The sequence below is a fragment of the Solanum stenotomum genome, chromosome 12 (genome assembly GCF_019186545.1).
Source record: "Solanum stenotomum isolate F172 chromosome 12, ASM1918654v1, whole genome shotgun sequence".
In the NCBI taxonomy this organism is placed as follows: domain Eukaryota; kingdom Viridiplantae; phylum Streptophyta; class Magnoliopsida; order Solanales; family Solanaceae; genus Solanum; species Solanum stenotomum.
Genome location: NC_064293.1, coordinates 41295989 through 41322893, shown reverse-complemented (window position 1 = coordinate 41322893; position 26905 = coordinate 41295989). Strand labels below are relative to the sequence as shown.

The window sequence follows — 26905 nt, the reverse complement described above, 5'->3', positions numbered from 1 at the left end:
ATGTATCCATATTTTTGCTTAACAACAGTGTTGAAATGTATCCATATTTATATACATAGATACTTCTATTGTGATATAAGCACAAGTTGAAATGTTGATTTGTGAATACAGTTATATCTAGATAGATAAGTACTATATCCAAGATAAAAAAATTGATTAGGGAATACAAGTATAGTTGTATCCGACGTATTCATTTTTGTGTTTAACAACAATGTATTCATTGTATTCTATATTGGTGTATTCATTTTTTGTTTAACAACTGGTGTATCTATTGCCATGTAGTTCACCTATTCAAAATCGAAATACTTAACCTTCATTCACAAATTCAACAATTTGATTACATACAATAACTTGAATTAACAAAAAAAAATTATTAATACCTTTACAACGCCAGAATAAGAAATATGGAGACAACAAGAAAATTGAGTATGATGTATCACAATTTTTGTTAAACTAATAAAGAACATGACCTGATATATCTTTAAATAAGTAATTTTTAGTTATAAAGTTAATTATGGGAAGTTGCTCATTGTAGGACGTAATGTAAGGATAGTGGGTTATATTTAGAGTCAATTCCTTATTTAGTTTGTTGTACTTAAAGATGTATTAATGTATAAATAAAATAAAAAAAAAAAGGATACAAAAATACAGCAAAAAAGTGATATAAATTGTAGTCATTTATTGTAAATAACATACTTATAGCTATTGGTATTCATTAACCCTATAAATATAGTTATTTTTGTAAGTTGCTCTAATTAATATTTAATTATAATTTCAAAATCATTCAACATTTGAGCTCTTTGTAATGCGAAAATAAAATTTGAAGCAAATTATTATCAGGATGCTAAATGGCTAGAAAATTTTGTCAGAATTTGGCCAGAAAATTAAAAAAACTATAATATTTTTTTTATTTTAAAATAAATTGATCTTTTTTCCATTTTTTAGTTAAAAGATATTAAAGTTAAAAGAATAAAAATATTTAAAAAGATAAAATAACATACATAAAATATCATTCTGGCCAAAAAGATTTTTCCATTATTATCTAAGAATTTCAGTACATTATTTGGAACTTTTATGTGTGGAACTCCGTGCCATTATAAACATTGGAGTACCAAAAAAATCCTAAAATTTGAAATGTGCAATGTATGGAATTTGAGTTGTTTCATTATCGAACTTGGGGACAGTTTCATATGTTCCCTGATCCCTTGAATTACACTTTCGCTATGTAACTCAAGAATTTTTTTTATTTGAAGAAATTAAAACTAGAGTTTATAAATGTACCATAAATTGATACTTTAACATTATTGTGAATGTAAAATAAACTGTGAACCCAAATATTGGACTGTTAGTTTGGTGTCAAGTTAGCTAAGAGTCACCAAAATTTGTAACTTTACATTTTAAATTATAGATTCTCCAATAACTTATATAAATATTAGTAATCTATAATTTAATATTACAGGTCGACTGTGCTAGTTTGCATGTAATTTTATAGTCTAGAAAAAAATATTGTAGGAGTATTAATACTCCTACAATGAACAGAGAACTACCAAATGACGAACAAGCAAACGACTAAAATAGTCGATTGCACTGATTGGACTAAAACGACCCCCATTTTGCTATTTCAAAATTGATACAAGCATTTGGATTTAATTAAAGGCTATATATTTACAGATATCTCAATAGAGTTTTGACTTGAGAGTGGAGACTTCTGGCGTGTATGAAGTTAAAATTACAAGGTATCTCTAAGTTCTTTTATGTTCTTTTGCAATAAACTATAACAAGTGACATACAACTAGTAGAAAACAGAGAGAAATAACAAATGTGATGCCAATCCGTGAACAATTCTTTCTCAATCAGTAATATGTTTGAAACATGAGTAGATCTATGATATTTCAAAGCCACCAAAGGCATGTTATTTTACACTTGAGTAGCTACAATCAGCACTCCCAAGATTTATTGATCAAACATAAAGAAATAGTAGCATCATTCTTAGCGGTGCCAATAACAATCGCCAATTTTGATGCCATTGAATTATGGAGCTATTCAGTTTCCAGTTTGCTTCAACTGAGTTCGCCAATGTAATATTGAGCTTTATGGAACTTGTGTGCTTACTAATGCTTGATTCTCCTGTTGACTTCATAAAAGTAACTCAATATTACAACAGCTGCTGCAACAGCAACTCCAACGGCACCTTGTGCCAACACCGTGCTGTTCTTTACTGTTAACTTGAAGCAAGATGAAGGTGGTGTGAATCCAAGCTCTGAAAGCTTCTTGTGTGACTCTGCATAGTCTCTGAAGAAAGCCTCTTCGTCCTGTCACACAAATTAGATATTAGCTATACAGAAAACTTTCTGAGTGAGATCGCCAGAAATTTTGAAGAATAGTGCAACTCATTAGCCAAATAGATATATTTGATAGTGGTTAAGTTGGAAGAAAGATTCTACTAGATAGTTGTGTATTCATTTGTTTACAAATTAAACATATATGGGAGTGAAAGACCTTGGCGCTGGGTGGACTAGTCAAGGATTGTACCATAGGCTTAACTATCAAGTGTCTCGCAGCAAACCAGAACTACTTAAGGTTGCAAAAATTCCAGTACCCCTCACATAGTTCAGTGTTTGTCAAACCATCAATAGGAAATAATAGTCTAGCATGCAAATCCTTAGTAATCATCAATGTATATCGACAGAGTGACAAATGAGTGGAGATAAACTTCCCACAGTTTAGTCAGCCTTGCTGGTTTTCTATGTTATTTTCCTCCATGCATTATGCAATATAGTGTGGTTACAAATGTAAACTATGTGTTGCAACAATTGACCATTAAAACAATGCACGGAAATATGAGCTACAATACCTTTGCATAAAGTTCCACATAAGGGCGGAATTGTGGATCTTCAACCAAAGCTTTATCCGTGGGAAGCTTCAAGAGATCTTCTGAATCCTCCTTGAGGAGCTCCCTAAGAGATCATTGTACCATTTGGGCAAGCAGTCATGAAATCATTCTTTTAACAATGATGAAATATAAAAGAGGTTCCAGCATATACTAATCTTACACAAAGTATGAGTTGTCAAATTTCAAAGGCTCTTTAGTCCAAGGGCCCTCAAAGCCAGATCTCTCTGGATGTGCTCTTCCCTGCAACAGTGAACACAAAAGAGGAACTTTAAGACAAACAACATTATCATTTGAGAGAAATATATAAATATCTAAATGCAGATTCATTAGACAAAATACCAGTGTGTGTCCTCCAGACAATGCCACTATATCTTTGTCAGAGAGTCCCATTCTGTAAAAGACATCCCTCAGGTGTGGTGGACCTAAAAAGGCATTATAACATGGAACAAAGTAAGTGATGAGCAACATGCTGAGAATTATGATTCGAAATCAGAGCACTGAGTTGTAGAACCCTCTCGGACAATTCTTCTAGTTAGTCAAAGGTAGCTGGCAGTTGTTTTAGCAATATTTACAATTTTTGCAATAGGATATCACCAAGTCCAGTTCAATGTTCATAATATTCAAGAGCTCCCACCGATTGGAATATATTTTCCTTCACAAAACTTTCTTTAGAATAATGGGAAGCCCACATAAAACATGTTTAGGAGGCAACCAGTGCAAATTAGCAAAGTGTCATCTCCAAGATTATTGATATCACTTCTACATAGATGCAGAACCAAGTAAAAAAAATTATATTCAACTTGTTCAAAACAAAATGATGCAACAACAATAATCAGGCACAGAATATGGTATAATGAGGACAATTGAAGCAATTAGGATAGGTGAGGCTCCACTTGATTTTATGCACTGAATCAAGTTCAACTCAATTTTCCATTCGCACCTCAGGTGCCAGTAAGGTTAAATCTTAAACAAGCTAGCTATTTTTCATTATTTTTATCTTGTATTCTCATGGATTCCTTCCCTACAAGAGGATGAGGATCCTTATCAGATTCTGATACTGAGTAGAGTAAGTTACCTGTTCAATCAAATGCGAAGAATCCCAGAAGGTAAACTTCACATTTAAATTAGAGAAAAAATTGAGTTTTTTACCTTTTATCTATTACTTTAATTTCAAATAATAGATCAGCTAATCCAACATTTTTAGAAGACTAACCTTGTTTGGCATCAGGAAGGCGCCCCTCTTCTGGTGAGCTTAATGAATCCTGATGTAAAGGTGGAATTTACTAATTAAAGGCAATCCCATCAAATGAATTTGAAGTTCAAAATAGAAAAAGGAGGCATGTCTTCATCTTATCTGTACCTTTCTACCAGGGACAAAATCAATGGTAGGACCTCCAGTTACCTCAACAGCAACAACTCCAGCAAGCTGCAGTCCAGAATAAAAAGGTATTTATGCACAAATCAAATTCGTAAAAACCAGAATATTTTTGTTCCTCTGCATTACTACTACTAATACAACTAATATTAAGGAAAACCTTCCAAAAATGGAAAACAGATCTTCGACACAAGTATTCTCACCTGATAGAGGTCAGCGTATGTAATTTTAGGATGTCTGGCCTTAATTTCTTCTGTACTCCATATAACAGAAAAAGTTTATTAGAAGATAGGATTTAGTATCTTCAAAGTTGATTAAACTAACAAAAGAAACACTTGTTGTAAACAAAATATGGGCATCGGAGGAGGATGTGTGCTCAGCAGACAATGACCAGTCTATCTTAATTTAGAGCAAACTTGGAAATTTTCTGTTTTTCTTGAAAATAGTAAAATTTTATGCTAAACATGGAGGAGATGATAGATACATACAAAGTTTTCATGCCGCTTAAAAACATGTTCTAGTAAAGGAGTTTATGTGGCTATTGTAAAATTAAACAGATTCTAACTTCTCCAAAATGTTTTCAACTGAAAGATGGTATCAGTATGAAGAAAAGTTCACTTCCGATACTAGTAAAGAAAAAAGAGGCATAAGAAACTGTTCAACCTAAAGTAAGACTCCAATTATATGCAGAACAAATTGACAGAATTTCATAAATATGATATGATCAACTTTTCATCTTCCAATGTAAACTCAAAAACAGTATGCAGAGCGATATACTAAATCATAAAGTGATTTGCTCAGTTAACATCCAAAATCAACCAAAAGTTCACGTACTTAAACTAAAATCATTAACCATCGCATAAGCAATCATTATCAATGAACACAAATTCATTTCCAGCAGATTATTCAATAGATCTCTTATATAGGCGAACACAGTTCCAGAAAATCAAAAGGCTAAAAAGCTTACCGCAAAGATCAATTGCGATTTTGAGGCCGCTGTTAGCGCCATGCTTGTACTCGACCTCATTCCTGATTGATCCATCAGGTCCTCCAGTCCTTGTTGTAGCATCATAGGTTCCTGCATCATGCCACCTGCAAATTAAAATATCTTTATCATGTCAGATCAAAATTTTATTTCAACACAAAATTTGATAATTATGCATACATACGCTAAACGAAGCATAATAGGAGCACAGTTTTTGCTGGAGATGAGAGCTCGAAGATCTCTTCGTGCCTTGTCTATTTCCTTCAGATACTCTGCATCTACTATTGGTGCTGCCATTGATAGTATAATTCGATGAAACAGCACACTGATATCTTAAACTTTTAGTAATGAAACTATGAAACTCGAGGATTAGATTATATAGAAGAACAGATGAAGAGGGAATTTTTTATATGAGTGGAAAGATAAACAATGAATAATGGAAGAACACAAGAAACGAATTTACTTCTTCTCTAATATGGAGGGAAAACCCAAAAAAAAATTATCCCATTCGCTTTCAGAAAGCACGTTACGAACACTCGTCATAATTACGAGGATGATTGGCGCGTGTATAAACGTGGGAGTTGAAAAGCGTAGGGTACTGTTGGAGAATGTGTTGATATGCGTGCTATGGCGTGGGCATTTCTTATCTATTGGCTACCCTATGAGCCTCGTGTGCTGGGCTGCTGGCGGATCTAACGAACCTTCATTTTCTTGGCGTCAGCTTATTTTGTTGTTCACTATAGCTAAGGTCGAGGTTCGATTTGGATAGATTATTGATTAAAATCAAAATCAAATTAATTTAGTCAATTTTTAAAATTTTTAAAATCAAACCAAAAAAAATAACCATCGGTTTGGTTATTGACGATTTGGTTCAGTTTTTCTGGTTTTTTCGATTTGAAAATACTAAATTTTTGAGGACATACGTATCTTGATAGAAAAAAAATATCTAGTACATGAACAATCCACAGAAAAGCTATTGTTGATTCAATTAAGCAATACTAGAGTTATCATTACACGAACAAAGTTATTAAATTAAGACAAAGTGTGTGACTATCTTATGAAAGGTATGGTAGGTTTTATGGAGCAAATTACAGAAATCACATACTTTTAAAGCAAAATTACAATTTATCCCTTAAAAGTTTATAATTACAGAAATCCCTCATTTTCGTGCTTCAAATTAGTGTATCAGCGCTTATTATTGTATCTCGCGCATTAGATCAATGTATCAGTGCTTATATTATTGTATCTCGCGCATCAAATTAATGTATCAATGCTTATATTATTGTATCTCCCGCATGTATCAGCACTTATATAGCTCTGATACATTAATCTGATGTGCGAGATACAATAATATAAGCGTTGATACATTAATCTGATGCGCGAGATACAATAATATAAACGCTGATACACTAATCTGATGCGCGAAAATGAGAGATTTTGGAGATTTGTAAACTTATATGGGATAATGGTAATAAGAAAATTAAAATGTGGGATTTCTGTAATTTTTCCAATAAATTTTGATGGAATTGGACTTAGGATTGTAATTGGGCTAAAATTTAAGTGTTAGGCTTGAGAAAATGGTAAAGTTAAAAACTTACGTTACTTAAAATTTAACAAAATATTTATATGTTATTTATAAATAATATATAAATAATTATAAAATTTATATGTCTAATTTATCGGTTTGGTTTGGTTATTTTTGCAATTGTTTTTTAGTAAAACCAAAACCAAACCAAATAGTATCGGTCTTCAAAATTTAAAAACCAAACCTAACAAAATCAAACCAAATATCAATTTTTTTAATCGATTTAATTCAAATTGTGATTCAATTTGATTTTTTAACCATAACCATGAACAGTCCTAACTACAACAGGCTCATCTATGACGATTAATGGTTTATGGGCTTTTAAAATTTGGACTCTACCTGACTAGTAGCGAAAGCCCGTAAGAGTCCATTTCTTTTTCTTTAGCCCACCGTAAGTGTTTTCATAGTAAAAATTTCTCGGGAAGTCTATTTTGATGTCATCAGTTAATTGTTATTCAACTTTTTAAATTTTTGTATGTATATATTTTAAAGATTAAATTTTAGGTTTTGCAAATATAAAAATCATATAAGCGCTCTATAGCTACAGTTTTACTATATGCATCTTATTTGTATAAATCGTAGGCAGGCAGCTTCGTTTGTAGAAAAAACGCAATGATTGTATATGTATATTGATTAGATAATTATATATATGTAACTATTATGTATATGTATCAATGATTGTGTTTGTATATATGCATGAAAATTGAATTTGTATACAATTGAATCGAATTAAAGCATTCGTATATCAAATCTCTCTCTCTCTCTCTCATGCTTTATACAACACAAATTATACATTGTATTTTGTATAATTTGTGTTTGTATAAAGCGAGAAAGAGAGAATGACAATAGAGAACTGGGCAAGGAAATATTTGTATTGTATAATTATAAGTGTATAGGACGAAGATATATGTATTTGTATTTGTATTTGTATATACAGTTTTCCCTCGCTTTATACAAACACAAACACAATTTATACATTTGTTTTTGTATAAAGTGAGAGAGGTGAGGGAGAGTGGCGAGCGGGATCAGGGAGAGTGGGGAGCGGGATTTCTAGGGAGAGACGCGAGTATAGATTAGAATTAAATGAAACTGTGGTTATAACATTTATTTTGAATTAATAGTTTGTTATTTTATACAATTTTTCCTATTTTAAATAGAGTAAATTTTAGGTTTAACAAACATAAAAATCATATTTGTATGTTATATCTATAGTTTGTATAATTGCACTCAATAACAAAGTTTATGTTTGCCATGGAGCATCAAATTTGTATAAATCGCAGGCAGGCATTCATTTGTATAAAATCGCAGCAATTATATATGTATATCGGTTAGATAATTGTATATATGCAACTACTATGTATATGTATCTATGATTGTGTTTGTATATCTGCATAAAATTTGAATTTGTATACAATTGAATTGAAATAAAACATTTGTATATTGAATCTCTCTCGCTTTATACAACACAAATTATACATTGTAATTTGTATAATTTGTGTTTGTATAAAGCGAGGCAAAAGAGAACTGGTTGGGGAAGATCTGTATTTGTATAATTATAAGTGTATAGGATGAAAATATATGTATTTGTATTTGTATATATAGTTTTCTCTCGCATTGTACAAACACAAACACAATTTATACATTTGTGTTTGTATAAAAGTGAGAGAAGCGAGCGAGATCAGGGAGAATGACGAGCGAAATTTCTAGGGAAAGAGGCGAATGGCAAGTTTTTGCTACAGATTAGAATTAAATGAAACTGTGGTTACAACATTTAATTTGTTATTTTATATAATTTTCCCTTTTAAATATGGAGCATTTGAAATTGGGATTGACAAAATTAAACTTTAATCATATAGTGTCCAAAATTACATATGGTTGTATAGGCTATGGCACAATTCTATATAATTCTAACTCGAGTACTTGAAAGTAACACATTCAATTAACCTTCTCTAATATTCTAACTTCGAATTTCTAAATATAAAGTTTTTTAAGTAACGAGGGTAAATACAATCTCAGTAAGAGTGGTATTTTGAATCCATTAAATGTTTTTGACATTATCATCAAACATCAATTGTATATAAAAGAAATTATAGAGCTTTTTACTAATTTTTAATGAATGAAACATCTCAGATATTTCAAATGTTGCAAATATCAAAGTAGAACCTTCTAAAAAAAAAAGTCACAAATCATCCCAAAATCTTAGTTGATCCTTGTCATATGTGGACCATCTTAATTGTATATACCTTGGCAAGAGTTTATTACTATAGAAATTAATTACTCCAATTTAGTATAAATGAATAGATTAATTGGATTACCACTTGCAGCCTGCAGCAGGTCTCCTCACGTGTTACCTCGTCCAGTCCTAGTCATGATTCCCCAAATATATTACTACTACTCCACAACCTAAGCTTAACTAGAGTGGCAAATAATAACAAAGGTTATGGTGGAGTGGTAAACACTCATTCATCTTTAATCAAGAGGTCTCGGGTTCGAGTCATTTTGGGTATGAAGTCGCCTTTGTTAGGAAACGCTTTATCTATGGGACTTTTTAATGCAAATTCGAATCTAATCGGCTTCAATGTGGGAAACCCAAAAAAAAGGAAAGAGTGACCGAACCCTTTAAATAATTGATTGCTTGGACTTAAATGAGCTCGTTCAAAAATTGAACATACATATAAACTTTAATCTTGGGCCAATAATTGTCGATAATTAGTAGGCGATTGGCTTTGTATATCCAAGAGTAACATAGTGGTCTTTTGTATTGCATGTGACGAATTAAGTAAAAGTGGTTAATAATAATATATTTAGTATAATTTTATAGGTAAAGTATGAGGAAAGTAAAATATATATCGATCTTATAAAAATAATAATTAAAGGATCCTCGTTTCAAATACAATAAATTAAAATAAATATGAAAAAGTGAATAATGATACTCTAATTTAATTTAATTGTGCGGTCACCGCACAATTCTCCTATAAGATGAAATGTTGCAATAGTATATTTTCACTTTTTTTGCAGCAATTTTTTATGAGTGAAATTAGTTTAAAGTAGTGGGCATAGAGACAAAATTACCATTATTATAAGGAAGAAAAAAAGGAAAAGTACTTTGCTTTCTCTTGTTTGTCAGAGAATAAAAAATAAATAAAACTAATTAATAAAGATAATGGTAAATCAAAATAAAAACAAAATGAAACAATTTGCTACTTTTCAATTTCGAAAAGGAAACGTTAATCTGGTAAAAATATCGGAAAGGAGAACAAAAATAGGACAAGGATGAAGACAAAAAGAAAAGCAAGTTACGTAGATTCTCTTTTTTTCAAATAACGAAATAAGGGAAAATAAAATAAGTACTATTTTCCTTATTTAAAATTTAAGATTTACCAGAAGATAATTTGTATGACTGAATTGATACGGTAAGTTTTGGGTCAGGGATGTCCATGTGGACTGATTCGACCCAATCTGTTTTGTCCTATTCAATTTAATTGATTAAATAATATATTTAAAAGAATAAAGGAGAACAATTACTCTTTCAACCTCCCCTTAAAAGACTTCTAGTAGGAGTCACATTGGTGAAAACGTGAAAACAAACAAAAACAATAAATAATATCGCTCTTAGATCAAAGACATCCAACAAAAGGATGTTTAGTTTGTGAATCAAACTTTGTTTCCTAGTGATTCAAAGAGAGACTTGAAGTGCAATCCTGTTAAAGTAGCAAAATCAACGACTTCCGCTGCAAGTTACAAGGTACACATCTCGTCGTTCTTTTGTTCAATATCTCGGTATCAGAGTCATCGTTAATTATCTTATAATTCGCTATTTCTATGTACTTTCATACATTATTATTTACAAACAAATAATTAAGTAAACAAATTAAGGGTAAATATGTAATTTTATTATTTTAATTCATGTATAACTAATATCCTCATAACTTATTTCACCTTCTATCCCGCATAAAATTATAGGAGTACATAAATTGCTTCACAAGTTTTGTGAATATTAACTAAGTAGAATTACAAAAATGCAATCAAACACCACATAAAACCAATACATGAATAACTTTTATACAACATTTAGAGACACCAATCAAACATTGTATAAAATTTATACATGAATAATTTTATTTCTATTTACAAGTCAAACATGGTATAAAATTGATACGTGAATAACTAAATTATTCATGTATTAACTTTGCCTTTATCCAGTAACCAAACGGCCCCTAAGTATTTTCATTAAAAAAAAGTTAGAAATGAAATCTTTTGCTAACGCCTTTGCAATTTAGTTTATTACATTAAAATTTGCTTAACACGATTCACATTTCTTATTCAGTTTACAATCGATGGTATAATTGCGAATTCATTCATTCTACACCTGAAAACTAGTGACTACAATTTTTTTGGGATATTAAAAAAAATACTCTTTGTTTATCTTTATTTTCTATTTTGGATTGTCCAGCGATATTTGTTCATTTTATAAAATCAATGAACAATTTAATATTTTGTGTTTATTCTACTCTTGTTACTAAATATTATCTGTCCTACAATAGTTGTCCACTATACTATTTTGGGATGTCCAACAATACTTTTTCACTTCATTAAATCAATGGATAATTTAGCCTTAACTCCTAATTTATCCTTATCATTAATTATAGTCATTTTCCTATTACATTTTTCAAGACATCATATTTGTTATATTCAAAGGTAATATCGTACAATTATCTTTCTATATATAGTTTTTTTAAAAATGTGCATAGTTAATACTTTCTATGTCCCTAATTACTTGTTCACTTTTGAATTGATACACCTATTAAGAAAATAATTATTGACATAGTAAGTTTACCATTTTATCCCTATTAGTTATGAAGTGGATGAATTAAAACTTTAATATTTTCAAAAAGTTATACCTTTTTCAAAGTAATTAATTGAGGGTATAATAGGAATTTTTTTTGTCCTTTTTTAATTTATCAAAATAGATAAATAATTAGGGATAACTATAAAAAAAAAAACAAATGAATAGGGACAAAGAGAATAATATACCAGTATTATTGGATATGAGAGTATCAAAATACCCCTCTCTTTACCATTTCTTAATTTATGTGTGAAAAGGCCAATGATAAATAACTAGAGAGAGGAGCAATTTGTAAATGAAACGTGAGGGCAAAAATGTCAGAAAGTGGACCTGTGCAATTTGTAATTGACCTCTTGTATATTCCACTATCACAGTTCCCTATGAAAAGCAAAACAATTTAAGCAGAATCTTCCGTCTAATTAAATCCTCTCACCGCATTGTCTCATGCAAACCACCTGTTATCCCGCGGAACGGCAAAAGGGAATACTACTAATACAAAACGAAAATGTTTTATTCACAATTCATATTTATATAAATTATATTAATAAAAGTATTAATTTATTTATAATTATTAAGTGAAATTCGAGCAAGAGTCGAATTTTTCGTGAACAGCATATGTGAGTAAGTTATCTCATTTAATTTATTTTGTCCTTTTCTAATTAATTCTTGCGACAATTAAGGTGAAGTATTTTGTTGAGATGTTCAAGAGTTGCATGTTTTCAATAGAAAGAATAAAATGATTAGAAATATAGTACACTGGTATACACTTGAAATATACTTCCTTCCTCCATTGATCACTTTCATTTTGCAGTGTTAATTAAATCAAAAGTAAGAAAATAATTTTTCTAATTCATCTCTTAAAAAAAATTCTTATAAATAAAAATACTTTCAAAAAGAATTAATTACAATAATGATATAAATAAATAATTAATACTTTCTTAATTTAATAAAGTGGATAACTAATATAAAACAGGTGAAGTAATTTTTACAATTGGATATTTCTTATTGTTTTTTTTTTTAACCAATATGATACTGATGGCACTTCAAAATAATGATTTTTTTAAAAAAAATTCTAGTATTATAAGAGGGATAGATGTTACGGGTTCATTTGAATATAGTAATTTTAATTCAAATTTTGTGTATATATCAGAAATCTATTAAAATATGATTAAATAGTATAATTTCTAGTCTCTCTTCTAAGAGGTCATGCTCTTTCGAAAATGTCGAAAACGAGAGAAAAAAATAGTGAAGTAAATGTAAAGAAGAAAAAATGTAGAAAACTGGAAAAAATATTAGTGAGGTAAATCTTAATTATTTTCTTTTCCCGTTTCAGACGAAGGGAATAAATAACTAAATACTTGTCCGCTAATTTAAAAATGGATTTTTATTTATTATTTTAAATAATTATTTTTTTCATATTTTATCCTTAATATTAATTATTATTTTTCAAGACTTAATATTAAACGTTAATTAATAAATATAATAAAATAGTCATATTAATTAAATATTTTTCTTTATTTAATAAATATGTGAAAGTAAAAATAAAGAGAAGGAGACCATAAGAATAATATGGGTAGTTAATCCTTAGCCAGATTGACCTCGTAACCGATGCATTATCATCCCATTCATGAGTCATGACCCAACCCCCCTCGCTCTCTGGAATTTAAACTCAATTTATTACCTTATAAATTGACTCGTGTCCGTTGAAATATTTATATTACCAAACTACCCATCTCTTCCTCAACACAGGTCATGCTTTGCAAGATTTCATGCATTTGGCCACAGAATGTCTTATTTGGTCATTTTGGCTCACCTGTTAGGATTATAAATAAAAATAAATAAATTGGCACTCTGTCCAACACCTATTGCCTCTGTACAATTCCAAATTTATGTTCCTCCCCCCATTCTCTCTCACACATTCCCCATTGAAATGGTGATTTTGTTGGTGTTCTCAAATTGGGGATAGCTGGTGTAAAGATTCAATTTTTGATCTGTCTGAGTAATAAGCAAAAAGAAAAAAGAAGAGTACTTTTTTTTTATTTATTCTTTTTGGTCTGAAATTGGTGTGTCAGTCTTTGGAGTACAACACACATGGAACATGGTTGATAGTTCAAGAAAGGAGAAAAGGTTAAAGTGAGGCTTGGTTTTAGCTAAGCTTTGCTCTTTTTGAGTTGTGTTTTTTTGAAGAAGAAGAGAAGAGAGGAGAAAAATTAGATCAAAAATGGGTTGTTGGTATTCAAGATTAGAGAGAGAAGAATTGGTTTCAAGATGCAAAGCTCGAAAGAGATATATGAAACAGTTAGTAAAATCAAGACAAGCTTTTTCTGCTTCTCATTCTATGTACTTACGTTCATTGAGGAATACTGGTTCTGCTTTGCTTCAGTTTGCTACCGGAGAAACTGATCTCCACCCCCAAAACCACCACCTTCCACCACTTCCACCGTCGCCACCACGGCGACTCACCACCCCTCACCCGCCGCCTCCTCCTCCACCGCCGATGAGTCCCACATCCTGGACAACCTCCACCACTACATCTTCCGCCCTTCCACCACCCCCTCCGCCTCCGCCGCCGCCGCCTCCTCCTCCTCTGGCGACATCAAATTGGGATTTCTGGGACCCATTTGTGCCGCCTCCGTCATCTTCGAGGTCAGTCACGGAGGAAGAATGGGACGAGACAACGATAACATCGGAGGCCGCCATCACCACCACGGTTGGAGCGGCGAGCGTGGCGGCTCCGCCGTCGGCGGTTAGCCAGTTTTCTAAAGAAACCACTTCAACAAGTGAACTTGCGGTGGTGGTCTCTACTAAAAGCAAAGACTTGGTGGAAATCATCAAAGAGCTCGATGAGTACTTTCTTAATGCTGCTGATGCTGGTGGACAACTCTCATTGCTTTTGGAAGTTCCCAATTGTGCTTTTTCCGAACAAAGATCTTCAGGTATGTGCACATATAACTGCACCAGGTACAACATGCTTACCCAAAAAAGTGTAAAAATTGGTTCTTTGGGGTTTTGTAGATAAGTTGATGAGTCCTTTTTCATGGTCATTTGGTGGAAGTTCAAGATGGAATGGAATTGGAAGATTTTGTGATGACCCAATGAACAAATCCATCAATGGGGCAAATGGTGCCAAAGCAGCTTCCCACTGTTCCACTGTGGAGAGATTATATGCTTGGGAGAAAAAACTCTATCTTGAGGTCAAGGTAAAATTAAACTTTTATATATTATGTTGTTGTCCTAACTCAATTATATTTTTTGTTATGAATTATTTGATTATGATTTATAGCATGCTGAGGCATTAAAGTTGGAGCATGAGAAAAGGGGAGGTCATGCAAGAAAACTAGAGATGAAGAGGGCTGATTATGTGAAAACAGAGAAAGCCAAGAAAGAAGTAGAAAAGTTGGAATCACAAATGATGGTTGCTGCACAAGCTATTGAAACTACATCAGCTGAAATCATCAAATTAAGGGAGTCAGAGCTCTATCCACAACTTGTTGATCTGGTCAAAGGGTTTGTTCTATTCACCCTCTTTATGTTTATCTCTTAGTAAAATTAAAAAAAATCAATTTTTACATTGTTTTTGCTGTCCAGAATGTTTACAATTTTTAGGGGTCAAAGTCAGCTATAGCAATATGTACTAAAAAGCAACGAATGGCTCTCCGTACAGAATGGGAAACTTTTGACTCCTTTAACTGATTCGGTTCATGTCCCTTTTTGCTTTGCTACCTAAAAATATACGAAAGCAGCATACAACAGTCTGCTCTTCTGTTAAAAATTGTGAAAAGGCCAACTTCTATTTAAGAGTGAGACTGAAATTATTCAATGTGGTCAATTGTTGACTGAAATTAAGGTTACCCACTTTTCTTTTGGTGGGGTCAAATTGAAGTTAAAGACAGTAGATAGCTAGAAACAAAGGCCCACTATACTCGGTTGCAAAATGAATACTGGCAATTAAGGATGAAATTCAATGTTGCTCCTTTATATCTCATGGGACAATCTTTTAACTTTCACCAGTAATTAATGTACAAACTAGCACCTTGTGAGTAAGGGAAACAATTTTTCGAGTTTCAGCAAAAAGGATAATATTGCAAGAATCATTTGAACTCTTCCTTCTATCTTTTGTCTCCTTATTGTTTTGTGGTTTACAGGTTGATGTACATGTGGAGAAGCATGTATGAGTGCCATCACGTTCAAACGCATATAGTGCAGCAGTTGAAGTATCTCAATACTGTGCCATCAACTTATCCTACCTCTGAGCTTCATCGACAATCAACATTACAACTTGAGCTTGAACTGGAACAATGGCACCTATCTTTTTGCAACCTAGTGAAATCCCACCGGGATTATATTCAGTCTCTAACCGGCTGGCTCCGTCTTAGCCTATTCCAGCTTGGCAACAACCCTGTACATAAGACCAGCCAGGACAATGCAGTTTACTCCCTTTGTGAAGAGTGGCATCTTGCAGTCAACAATGCTCCAGACAAAGTAGCATCGGAAGGAATCAACAGTTTACTAACTGTTATCCATGCCATTGTGGTGCAGCAATCAGAAGAGATCAAGCAAAAGAAGAAATCAGAGATGGCATTTAAAGAGCTTGACAAGAAATCTTCTGAGCTTCGGTCACTAGAGTCCAAGTATGGCCCGTATTCTATACCTGATTCCTCTAGCAGTAGTACAAGGAGCAAGAACCCTGTGACCGAGAAACGAGCTAAGGTGGATGCTATCAGAGCAAAAGCTGAGGACGAGAAGGCCAAGTATGACAAAGCTGTGAGTGTAACAAGGGCAATGACATTGAACAATCTACAGATGGGTTTGCCACATGTTTTTCAGGCTGTGACGGGTTTTGCCAATGTATGGACACATGCATTTGAGTCGGTATATAATCAAGCTAAAAATACTGATCAGGTGCATGAAATGAAGAGGATTTTGCCTTGAGATACAGAGTGTGCGCTTCATTGTGGTCCAGGCAGCCAGCAGGAAAAATGTATATATGTGTTCTTGAATTCCCCCTACTGGTTTCCCAGTATGTGCTATAATTTATTGGGGAACTTAGAAATGCAGATTTTCTTGAAAGTGAGCGAAAGAAATTATCGACAGTGTAAGTATGGCTGGCTGATGGAGGTAGATGATATAGATTGCTAGCTTTTGGCGTTAGATGATGTTAGGATTTTTGAAGTATGCTTTAGCTTTGCTCGGAAACAGTTACTAGTGTTTTCCATTTGTCCTTTTGGATCAAATGCTGGGAAAAAATAGTTTTGCCAAAGTTGCATTTGTATGTTGTTTTCAATCGTGTACTCATTGGTTTCTCTTGTTACTTTCAAGTCCTAAACCAGTGTGAGGCCTGGGATTACTATACGTTAGTGCCGGCAAAATGAACCCATATTTTAATGGGTTGGGTGAGTAATTTTTTACATGGGTAAAATCTGGGTTGATACCCATATTCAACTCATAAAAATATGGATCAGTCAAATGGGTTAAGCTTCTAACTTTTATTCCCTCAAAATTCATGATATCACTAAAAATATTGTAACTTCTCTTCCTTTTTATGTTCTTCTATAGAACTAATTATTTTTCTCTATAATTGAAAAGGTGGAGTCTTTGGCCCACCAAAAATAATATAAATCTACATTTCTTTTGTTAATTATAATTATTATTTTTTATTTGTTTAATTTTATATTGGATAATAAATAGTAGTAATAGTGTAAAATAAGCAAATCATGTATTAAGTATGTTTTAGTCCTAAAATGTAAGTATTGACATTGCTTAAAGTGCATTAAGCATGTTTTAGTCCTAAAGTGTAAATATCATTTACTTTCAAATTAAAAATATTTTTTCCTTGTTATTACATAAATTTATTTTATATTGAAAAGTTATAGGATTTTTTTTTTGACTTTTATGATACAATAAAAAAAAGACTAAAATATTTAACCTCCATGTTGAATTCTTAAGTAGAGTATTATTTACTCATGAAAAGATGAGTAAACTAGTATTTTATCCAACCCATTTGTTACTCAATCCATTTTTACCCATATCAAATATGGGCGGGTTGAATTATTACCCATTTTATGTTGACCCATTTTTAACTCGCCCAAATTTGACCCAATCCGCCCATTTGCCACCACTATTATACGTCATTGTAGGCAGGATGTATGTTGACTTTATCCCTTGTGAGGTGAAGTAGAGAGGTGGTTTGAAGAAGTGATTGGTTTCATTTATTATCAAGTTAAATTTACCTTCTCACAATCAATAATAAATAAATAACTTATATTTGTTTAACTACAAGAAAGTGTGGAGTGAAAGTATTCTGAACTTGTGGCAACTACATAAGTTCACGAAACAAAACAAATTTGTGAGATTCATCATTTTTGCTTGTTTCCCAGTTCGTGAGGTTATTTGAAAATTTACACTGGAGAATGGTTGAAGTACAATATTGATTAAATAACTAGAAGATAAAACTAACAAATATCCTATCGGTGAGATCAACTTTTTTCCATTCATGGAATATGACTTGAGATTTATCAAAACAAATTTCAGATCCAACTTCAATGCCATCTGGAATAGTGACAAAACAGTACTTGTGTCCATATCTCCTCCTATTAAGGTAGTAACATAGTTTTCCAGTTCCTTAGTGGATCATCTTCACTTTATTGAAAAGTCATAGGTTAGTAATCTAGCAACAGTTTGTTGAATACTCCTTAAACTATAAAACAAAGGTCTTTCGTCACAAATTCCTGCACTGATCAAAAAATTACTTCAATTAGTATAAACTAGTTGTATGTTTCCTCTAAAAATTTTACATAATTTCAGCCATGTACATAATTTACAGGTGAAAAAGAACCCGCATGGACCATATATTGATACACATTCATACACTGCTTCAAACTACCAATCTTCTATCTCATCGTCTGACAAATCCAGCTTATCCTCATGCAAATAGGTGCTATCCGAGTCTTCTTCAACCATGTCGTCTGCTTGGAAACTTTCAGACGCTCTGCATCCAAGCCATTTAAGGGAAGGCCTAAACTCGGTTGCCATAACTATCTGACTATATGTGGTTAGGCTATAAGGTAAGTCATCCCTCTGATTAAACATTTGACGCTGCAAGCACATCAACTTAGTTAGGATGTGATCAAAATCCAAAATCAGTGGACAATATGAGGTCGTTTGGTTTAAAGACAAATAATGCAGTTCAGTAATGTAGGGATTATTGTCATGTTGGATGTTTAGTTTGATACAATTACAATGTATTGCTTAAAATACATGTTTACATTTTTAAACAAAAAGAAGAGGCTGTTTTACTATTATGAGGATTAATTTTGTCATTTAATGTTCTTAATCCATGTATTACTCATACCCACATTCTTATTCTACATTATATCCAACATAAAATATTATATAGATTCCCACATGCGTAAGTATGTATTAGTTACAAGGAAAACAAAATAGCAACCAAACATTACAAAAAATAATGTTGTAGTGCACTAGTGCTTCCTAAGCAACTACATTAGTGAGAAACATTATGTTCAGGACTTGATCCAGATAAATCCATGTTATAAGAAGCTATGTGAGCAAGATCAAGAGAAAGGAGCAGAGAACGCGACAGGAAGAATCTTACCTTATTGCGACGTGATGATTGTTCAACCTCCCACAGTTTGGGACGTCGAATAGCATGCCACCTGATTTCTCACGGGAATTTGCAATAAATTATTTTTAGGTACTTTATATAAGCAAAACATAACGAACCACGTAATGTCTTTATACCTGGAAGGCACTGGATGAGCATTCCCAAATAATACTCCTCTAGCAGCAACTGAGGCAGCAGCTGACTGTATGATGTTCTCAGCTCCAAAGTCTCTAGATAGATGTCCACTAAGTGAAGACAGAAGAAAATCCGCATCACTTAAATATGATGCCACAAGCCACGCATCATCTATTGCGTCTTCACTCAAAAAGTCTAAAACTGCAACAAAGTTGAAAATCAGTAGTTGAATTAGACAAACACAAACCACTTATATATTAGACAATAACATACTCTATATATGTTAGATAATAACATACTCTACATTTCTATGTGCAAATATGATGGCCATAAGTCTTAATTACCCCCCATTTCATGCACAATCCATTAGGTAGTAAATGCAAGTTAAACAATAGAAATAGTATTTCTCCTCTAATCTAAGAAACCGGAAAGAAGATAAAAAACACAAGCTCTGTCAACATTTAGTTTGCCGGTGAAATTCACCACTAACGCAGAAGTTCAAGCTATTGGGACTAGTGGTGAATCTAATGTTGTTAGATATAGCCCACAAACAAAGCAGGTCGAATATGATCCAGAAATAGCATTATGTCACAGAATGGCAGATTTTGGTGCTTGAATTAAAAAAAAAAAGTAACCCTGAGTCCAGCATTGCCACCATTGAAATTCATTCCAAAAAAATCAAAGGGCAGACCAGATTATTGGGAAGCCCATTCACCTTAAGGAAAAAAATTACCATTTTCATGCAGAAAATCAGAAAGAGTCGTTGCTTGTCCATGTGCTTGACAAAGAATAACTTCTGGAGCATCCATTTTAAGAGGAAACCTGACAAATTTTTCCTTCAGAAGGAATGCATCTCTATCTACAAAAAAAATGAGTCTGTATCAGAGGCTTTGCCAAAGACAGTTCAGTTCTCTCAATTATTCACTTTCAATTCACATGGCAGAGAACTCTTATATCTTACTCCAAAAGGGCATAAGATAACATGGTCAAAGAAGAGTTGTAGCTTTGTAATAGAAAAAACCTCACATATAACATGTAAGTTCATACCTATGGCAGTAATTTACACAAGGTGAAAACGTTAATCTTCTATTCTTCCAATTACAATCACTTGAGACTACTCATTGGATAATCACCAATGCTCATATCAGTCATTCTTAAACAATGTTTCATTATTACATCTCAGGGAATCTGCTTAACAACTTTATTTGAGCAGTTGTCTACAAGCGCTGAAACCACATTAAGCAATTGAAAAACTCTTCGAAGATACAGTATTGCATATTGTGAATCATAAATAACAAACCAGGATTGCATGATTAGACCACTCAAGCACATGCTAAAATATGCATTCCCCATGAGGAAGCATTACCTGCAAAGATGGAGTAATTTGTTGCTAGAGAAAAGGTGCGGAAGCACACAGTTACTAAGTTCTGTAAGCACTTGCAACTCACTGTATCCTGAGAATGAAGTTTAGTCAGATGTACCTGATGCAATTGTGTGCTCACTTTCTCTTTTGTTGTGTAGAAATTTGCCTAATGCATGGAATAGAGAGAGATTTTCATCTTTTCCAAATGGCAAACAAAACACATCATCCAAACAACTAGCATTATCCAGTCTTTCTTTTGACGATAGAATAGGCCTTCTATGTGGTTTAAGACAGAGATACTGCAGAGAATTAATTGCCTGTCTGATATCACCTCCACTTGCTTTGGCTATTAGGTCAATTGAATCAGCGCCAACTTCACGCTGCTCCTTTCTGCATATAGCTGTAAGTGTTTTTTTGATTGAATTGACAGTGACAGGGTTGAAGTTGACCTGAAAACAATGTACTCAAGTAAAAAAAGTTGGCATACTCTAGTAACTTAGAATCTAATGTTGGATAACTGCCTCCTCCCCAGCCTTTGAAACATGATAAACTTCCCTGGCGTTTTATCATCAAAGACAGGAAAAGATCCTTTAACTCAATTTGCTGATTTCAAAGAGAGAACTATTTTGCCCTTTGGCCTGCAGGCTGTGGGTGGTGTTGGTGTGTTGCAGGTCAAATTGCTTAAAATTAGCCAAGGAAGCTGATTTATCATGCTTTCATACTCATAGGGGATGTTTGACATTTGATTCAAGATAAGCAGATGAAAAAAATTCAAAATCCAAAGTAAGTCTATCAAGGAACGCAACCTTACAAGCACCAGCACTATGAAGAGATAGAAGGAGTTCTTCCCAGCAGCGTGTGCTAAAGTCTGCAGAGTCATCCTTGTCATAGTTGGTGATCACTATGGCTGTTGGAATGCGGACTAATTGCACAAGTAGGGTCAAACACCTTTGAAGCCTTCCATATGCAGCTCTTACATTTACCACAGGCAGATCATCAACTAAGAGTATGACTGAAGCCTGTGATCCCTTCAACGTTGGAGAAGTCAATCCATACTTTCTCACCCTCTCAACAAAAACTTCAAACTCATCTAGTTTTGACATGTATTTTAACCCTAGATCAACATTAAAAAATAAATATGAAATGATAATATGAAGAAACCAATTTTTTGAACAAGCACTTGATAGCTTGGAGCAGCTCCGTTTTCCAACACATGAATATGTACCTGAATTAGAATTATGCAAATGCTCTGGCCAAACTGTTGGAGTAGGTGTGGTCCACTCCCATATTTTGACACCAAGATTCGAAGCAATAGCATGGATAGTTGCCTAGAAGATGACAAGCACCCAATGATCATGCAAGGTTTACAGACCTCAAAGGAGTAAGACAAGTTTCAAACATGGCACCCTGATTCAGAATAGTTAAAAGAACTAAATTGTCCCATATCACTCGTGTTAAATTAAATAAAGAGTAAGGAAATCAGTGACATACAGTTTTTCCAACACCAGAAGGCCCAGCAACAAGAAGAACATTACTAAGACCATCCTGCATCCAGCAGAGGAAAAATCTCAGTTCCGACAATGTAAAATGTGAACATTGCAGAAAAGACTTGTCATGTCAAAAACACTGTAAAAACAAGTGCACCTGAAAAAACCAAACCCTCAAAATTACAGATGCTAAATGTCAGACCAGGAGAAATCACCAATACTACTATCATACAACAATTTCCTGGATCAAACGTTTTTCCTTTTAGCACCATAACTAATTATCGTTTCCACTTACACATCTAAACAATGACCAGGGCAAGCACGAACTTTTTTTGGATCAAGCCGGCGCAAACTATGATACAAAAGTTTATTCCCGATTTGCAAAGAAATAAAGAATGGTAACCAAGACACATTTGACGACCATAAGTTGTTGTAAGATCCCAAGTATATCCCGCACCCCTATGGATCTCCAGGCAACACATTGCAAACAGGGAAACAAGAAAAAGAGACTTTATTCTGAGCATATGTATGCTTAATACTCCACTCAACCTTCATTACAAAATAAGGTTCCCCAGCAAAGTAACAATAAGTAACTATTTCCAGTATCATAAAAACGATTTTAAGATCACTACCAAAGAATAAGAAACAGTGAACTTCTTTAAGATAATAGGGAAAAGGAAAGTAGATATGCAATATTCACTCGGTTGAACCAGGAATTGATGACCATGTGTTGTCAGACTATTAGAAGTCGAAGAAAAGAAAGAAACTAATAAGGCCTTTAAAACACTCTTAATTAAGTACCATTGCAGCTTTTTGTCTTTCTTCAAACCATGTTTTCACTTCTTCAACCTGCAAAATCAAGCACAGGAAACAAACATTAAAACCTTCACATCCGAGAAGATTTAAGAGAAAAACATACACCTCTTTACCTTCTTCTTTTGAACTGCAAGCTCTTCCAGGAAATGAGGCTTATGTTTGTCGATCCACATGTCATTGTTGCTTTGAAGACCTGATTCAGTTTCATACAATTTAGTCTTTTGGCAATGATGACTAACTGAAGATGAAGAGGTTCGGAGGACTGTTAAAACATATACATTGATGGAGAAGACAGGGGCTGGCAATCAAAACAACACAAAATCAGGAGGAGTTGAAGGATAAATCACTGTAAATGCAGGCCAATAAGCATTTGCCAGCTGAATTATCAACATGAAGTCTAAAGACCTTGCATAGTTAGATGATACTTGAGTCATGGTTCGGCTCCAACATTTTAACATGTGAATACCATATCTGACACCCCAAAAGTGAAGTAGAAATAAAACAGAGTAAAAAATATTTCTAAACTGGGCATCTTAGGTAATATTTCCATTCGAGATTTAGTGAGAAATAGCAAGTACCATACTGTTGAGTTGACAGACCATAGCATCATGAGCAAGAGTATAATATCATAACTGAAGCTTGGACTGCATGCAAAACCTAATGAATGCAGTCTGCAAAACAAAATGATAAAACTAGGGCATGCAACTTCAGCAGAACATTTTAATGAGATTAAAAAGTGATAAGATGGATGTATAAGAAAGGTTCAAAAGTTGCTAAATGTTTTGATATGTAAATAAGGGTGTAGCCTATGACAAACTAACATTTATACTGACAAAGATACTGTCACCCACACGGTCATACGCCTTCATAAAACGGAGAGGCAAAACTAAATCCCAGTTCATTATTGACATTAATACAAATAAATACTAAAACCAAATCTTTTGAAACTAGCATACCAGCAGATACCTTGATGCCCGTGAAATCATCATCAAACTCCTCACAAAACCGTTTCATCTGCAATCAGTTAAACCATATGCCATTAATACTCTGAGGTACTCAAAGGCAAAAAGTAACAGTACAGTGAGTATCCCAGAGACAACAGAATATATAGCTAATGAACAACCAACATGATCAGTTTAGTCGAGACATGAGAACTTAATCCATAAAGCAAACATCACCCAAGGTTCCTAAATAAAACTGTTGAATAAATATATTCCGTAAAGCCAAGGAGTTTTTTACTTGATCTTGCATAGGTTCAAGGAATATTTGTAATCTACTCCTATAAGTTCTCTAGGTAACATGCACTCTTTCACTTCTGTGAAACAAGACATTAGGGGGAAAAGTTTGTTCTAAGGTTGTTAAACATAGCAACTGAGTTTATTTATGTTTGTTCCTCTTCATGTGAACTAGGTGTCAAGCCCTTCTTAAGGATCCATAGAATGAGGCTGAAATATATTCTGATAAGTAAGGGGCCATTTGATTGGCTTGATGAGTAAAGATATTACAGCACACAATTTTGCATAAGTAATACAATGTTCGCTTTTGGCCAAATAATTTCCACATAAGAAGAATAATTTCACATAATTAATCTAGTGTTTTATTGGGAGTATTAAACCCAACATAACTTATGAGGGAATCCGTAAGTAATTCTCAACTAATATATGCACAGAGATCAAACCGCAAGCAATGGATGCACCCTCACCAACTGCCACTACTTCACATCTGCTACTGGTATAGACCAAACTAGGTTTCCCGTTTATACTACTAACGTTCACTCAAATGAAAAGCACGGTGAGAATAGTAGCCCTATTTACTAAAACAACACTGTAATTAAATCCAATGAGTCCTATGTTTTACCTCATCAAAAACACTACCCTCTTTAGATGGGCGTGGACATGATGCCGAAAGTATCGCCGTTTTAGCCCTTTTAGGGTTCCTCCTCGGAACTGACGCCGATACCGATTTCGCTTTCGATTTCGTGTGGGTGAAATTCGACTTCACTGAGAAGTCTTCATCGTCATCGGACGACGAAATTACAATGGCCACATTCCTCTTGACTTTCTTCATTACCTCTAGAACGGTTATCAATGTTGTTTTTCAAAATACCAAGAACTTTGAAGAGTTTCAAAATCAGGGAATTTGCACGATTAAGGTGAGGATGAGAAGAGACTGAGATTATTGAACCCTAGACAAAACTAAGCCAAATACATAACTGCAGACAGCAAATGGGCAACTTCTCCAGTGGATATAGTTGTTTTCAAAAGCCAAAAACGGCGGGTGTTTTTCAGAGCAAACCCCGCTAGCGTAAGGGAGAAGCTGATGCCCGCGGTTTTTAGTCTGGCATAGCAAATAGAAATAACTTTTGTATTTAAAGAAAACTAAAGGGCCAATTGGGAGAAAATAACAATGGTCTTTTATGTTTGAGGCTAAGTGCAGATTAGTCCGCTAAATATACTTTTGAGTACATTTTTGGTCCTTTTAAGTTTGTGAAAAACTGAGCATTCTTTTATTTTTGTCAAATATGTAATAAACTATAATGATTATATTTAAGAAATAGTAATACATAAATAGATATTTAAATTTAATCTTACCTAATATATAAACACTTCAAATTTGAATATACACATCTAGACGTGTAGACTTATGGGGTAAAACACTATTTTCTCTGTCCCTGATTACTTGTCTACTTTTGAATTGACACACATATTAAGAAAACAATTAATGACATAGTGAATTTATCATTTTACCCCTATTAATTATGAAGTTGATGAAAAGTTCTACATTTTTCAAAGTAATTAGTCATTTAATTGAGGGTATAATAGGTAAAAAAAATTGTCCTTTCTTGATTTGTCAAAATGGACAAGTAATTAGGGACAACTATAAAAAGAAAAATGGACAAGTAATTAGGGACAGAAGGAGTATCTAATAAAGGTGACTCCGTACCCAAAAAGACTCGAACATGAAACAAAGAAGATAAATAAAGAAACTAAGTAAAATTGTATTTCACTTGCACTAAGAAACTAAGTAAATTTACAATTCTTTCCTTATTTAATTTTTTTTAAGTCAACTTTCAATAAATGATAAATAAACCCATCTTTTATTTTAATTTGTTTGTTGAGATTTCCTTTTCAAAATCAGATCTTATAAAGTAATGCAATGGCGAAACTAGTTAATTAATGTATGAAGTACTTACAATGAACATTAATTACTTATTAATTTTCCTAGTCAATTTTTCAATAAATAATAAATAAATATATCTTTCATTTTAATTTGTTTGTTGAGATTTCTTTTTTAAAATCATATTTTATAGAGTAATGCAATGGATGAGACTAATTAATTAATGTATGAAGTAATTACAATGAACATTAATTACTTACTGATTTTTCTAGGTTGGTCAAATATTTATTTTCAAGACTAATTAACTATAAAGGTATGATAAAAATAATATTGTAATTTATGCATTGATTTTATAAAACGACAAGTACTCCCTCTGTCCTTAATTACTTGTCCACTTTTGAATTGACACACTTATTAAGAAAACAATGATTGACACAACGAATTTACCATTTTACCAATATTAATTATGAAATGGGTGAGTTAAAAACTAAATATTTTTAAGAAGTTCTACATTTTTCAAAGTAATTAATTGAGAGTATAATAAGTAAAAAAAATTATCCTTTCTTAATCTGTTAAAATAGACAAGTAATTAAGGACAATTAAAAAAAAAACAAGTAATTGAGGACAAAAGAAATATTATGAACTATCTGTTTATAATAAGGATTGACAGGTACAAAAAAAG

At 32.9% G+C, this 26905-nt stretch overlaps 3 protein-coding genes across 4 annotated transcripts; 1 reads left to right on the top strand and 2 right to left on the bottom strand.

Annotated features, from left to right (window-relative positions):
* Positions 1-1858: 1858 nt before the first annotated feature.
* Positions 1859-5699, bottom strand: LOC125849502 (L-ascorbate peroxidase 3-like). Its single transcript, XM_049529591.1, has 9 exons — positions 5438-5699; positions 5236-5360; positions 4472-4521; positions 4254-4319; positions 4107-4155; positions 3233-3315; positions 3054-3133; positions 2855-2957; positions 1859-2312 (listed from the first exon to the last, which is right to left on the bottom strand). Exons 1-9 carry the CDS (start codon positions 5548-5550, stop codon positions 2112-2114), a joined length of 870 nt encoding a protein of 289 aa, XP_049385548.1. The 5' UTR covers positions 5551-5699; the 3' UTR covers positions 1859-2111.
* Positions 5700-13525: 7826 nt separating this feature from the next.
* On the top strand, positions 13526-16940 carry LOC125849498 (protein ALTERED PHOSPHATE STARVATION RESPONSE 1). The gene is made up of 4 exons (XM_049529587.1): positions 13526-14620; positions 14700-14884; positions 14968-15191; positions 15830-16940. The coding sequence occupies exons 1-4, from the start codon at positions 13906-13908 to the stop codon at positions 16614-16616; spliced, it is 1911 nt and encodes a 636-aa protein (XP_049385544.1). The 5' UTR covers positions 13526-13905; the 3' UTR covers positions 16617-16940.
* A 1451-nt stretch (positions 16941-18391) lies between these two features.
* LOC125849500 (cell cycle checkpoint protein RAD17) lies at positions 18392-25428 on the bottom strand. 2 transcript variants are annotated; one of them, XM_049529588.1, is made up of 12 exons: positions 24964-25428; positions 24063-24120; positions 23220-23299; positions 23092-23139; positions 22295-22348; positions 22029-22131; positions 21610-21917; positions 20922-21252; positions 20174-20299; positions 19443-19641; positions 19297-19357; positions 18392-18779 (listed from the first exon to the last, which is right to left on the bottom strand). In XM_049529588.1, exons 1-12 carry the CDS (start codon positions 25171-25173, stop codon positions 18564-18566), a joined length of 1794 nt encoding a protein of 597 aa, XP_049385545.1. In that variant the 5' UTR covers positions 25174-25428; the 3' UTR covers positions 18392-18563. The 2 variants fall into 2 exon arrangements, with proteins under 2 accessions (XP_049385545.1, XP_049385546.1); XM_049529589.1 differs by lacking the exon at positions 24964-25428 and having other exon boundaries at positions 24073-24120.
* Between the last annotated feature and the right edge of the window lie 1477 nt (positions 25429-26905).

What these genes read in the sequence shown, in the direction of transcription:
- LOC125849502 (XM_049529591.1), bottom strand. Translation starts at nt 5,550, where the DNA reads ATGGCAGCACCAATAGTAGATGCAGAGTATCTGAAGGAAATAGACAAG. An exon ending in CCTATTATGCTTCGTTTAGC is followed by an intron (nt 5,361 to 5,437) that starts GTATGTATGCAT and finishes TTTAATTTGCAG; the next exon opens with GTGGCATGATGCAGGAACCT. An exon ending in CCTTCCTGATGCCAAACAAG is followed by an intron (nt 3,316 to 4,106) that starts GTTAGTCTTCTA and finishes ATGCCTTTTTAG; the next exon opens with GTCCACCACACCTGAGGGAT.
- LOC125849498 (XM_049529587.1), top strand. Translation starts at nt 13,906, where the DNA reads ATGGGTTGTTGGTATTCAAGATTAGAGAGAGAAGAATTGGTTTCAAGA. An exon ending in TTCCGAACAAAGATCTTCAG is followed by an intron (nt 14,621 to 14,699) that starts GTATGTGCACAT and finishes GGGGTTTTGTAG; the next exon opens with ATAAGTTGATGAGTCCTTTT. An exon ending in AACTCTATCTTGAGGTCAAG is followed by an intron (nt 14,885 to 14,967) that starts GTAAAATTAAAC and finishes TATGATTTATAG; the next exon opens with CATGCTGAGGCATTAAAGTT.
- LOC125849500 (XM_049529588.1), bottom strand. Translation starts at nt 25,173, where the DNA reads ATGAAGAAAGTCAAGAGGAATGTGGCCATTGTAATTTCGTCGTCCGAT. An exon ending in AGGGTAGTGTTTTTGATGAG is followed by an intron (nt 24,121 to 24,963) that starts GTAAAACATAGG and finishes AACTGATTGCAG; the next exon opens with ATGAAACGGTTTTGTGAGGA. An exon ending in TGATTTTCTGCATGAAAATG is followed by an intron (nt 19,642 to 20,173) that starts GTAATTTTTTTC and finishes ACTTTGTTGCAG; the next exon opens with TTTTAGACTTTTTGAGTGAA.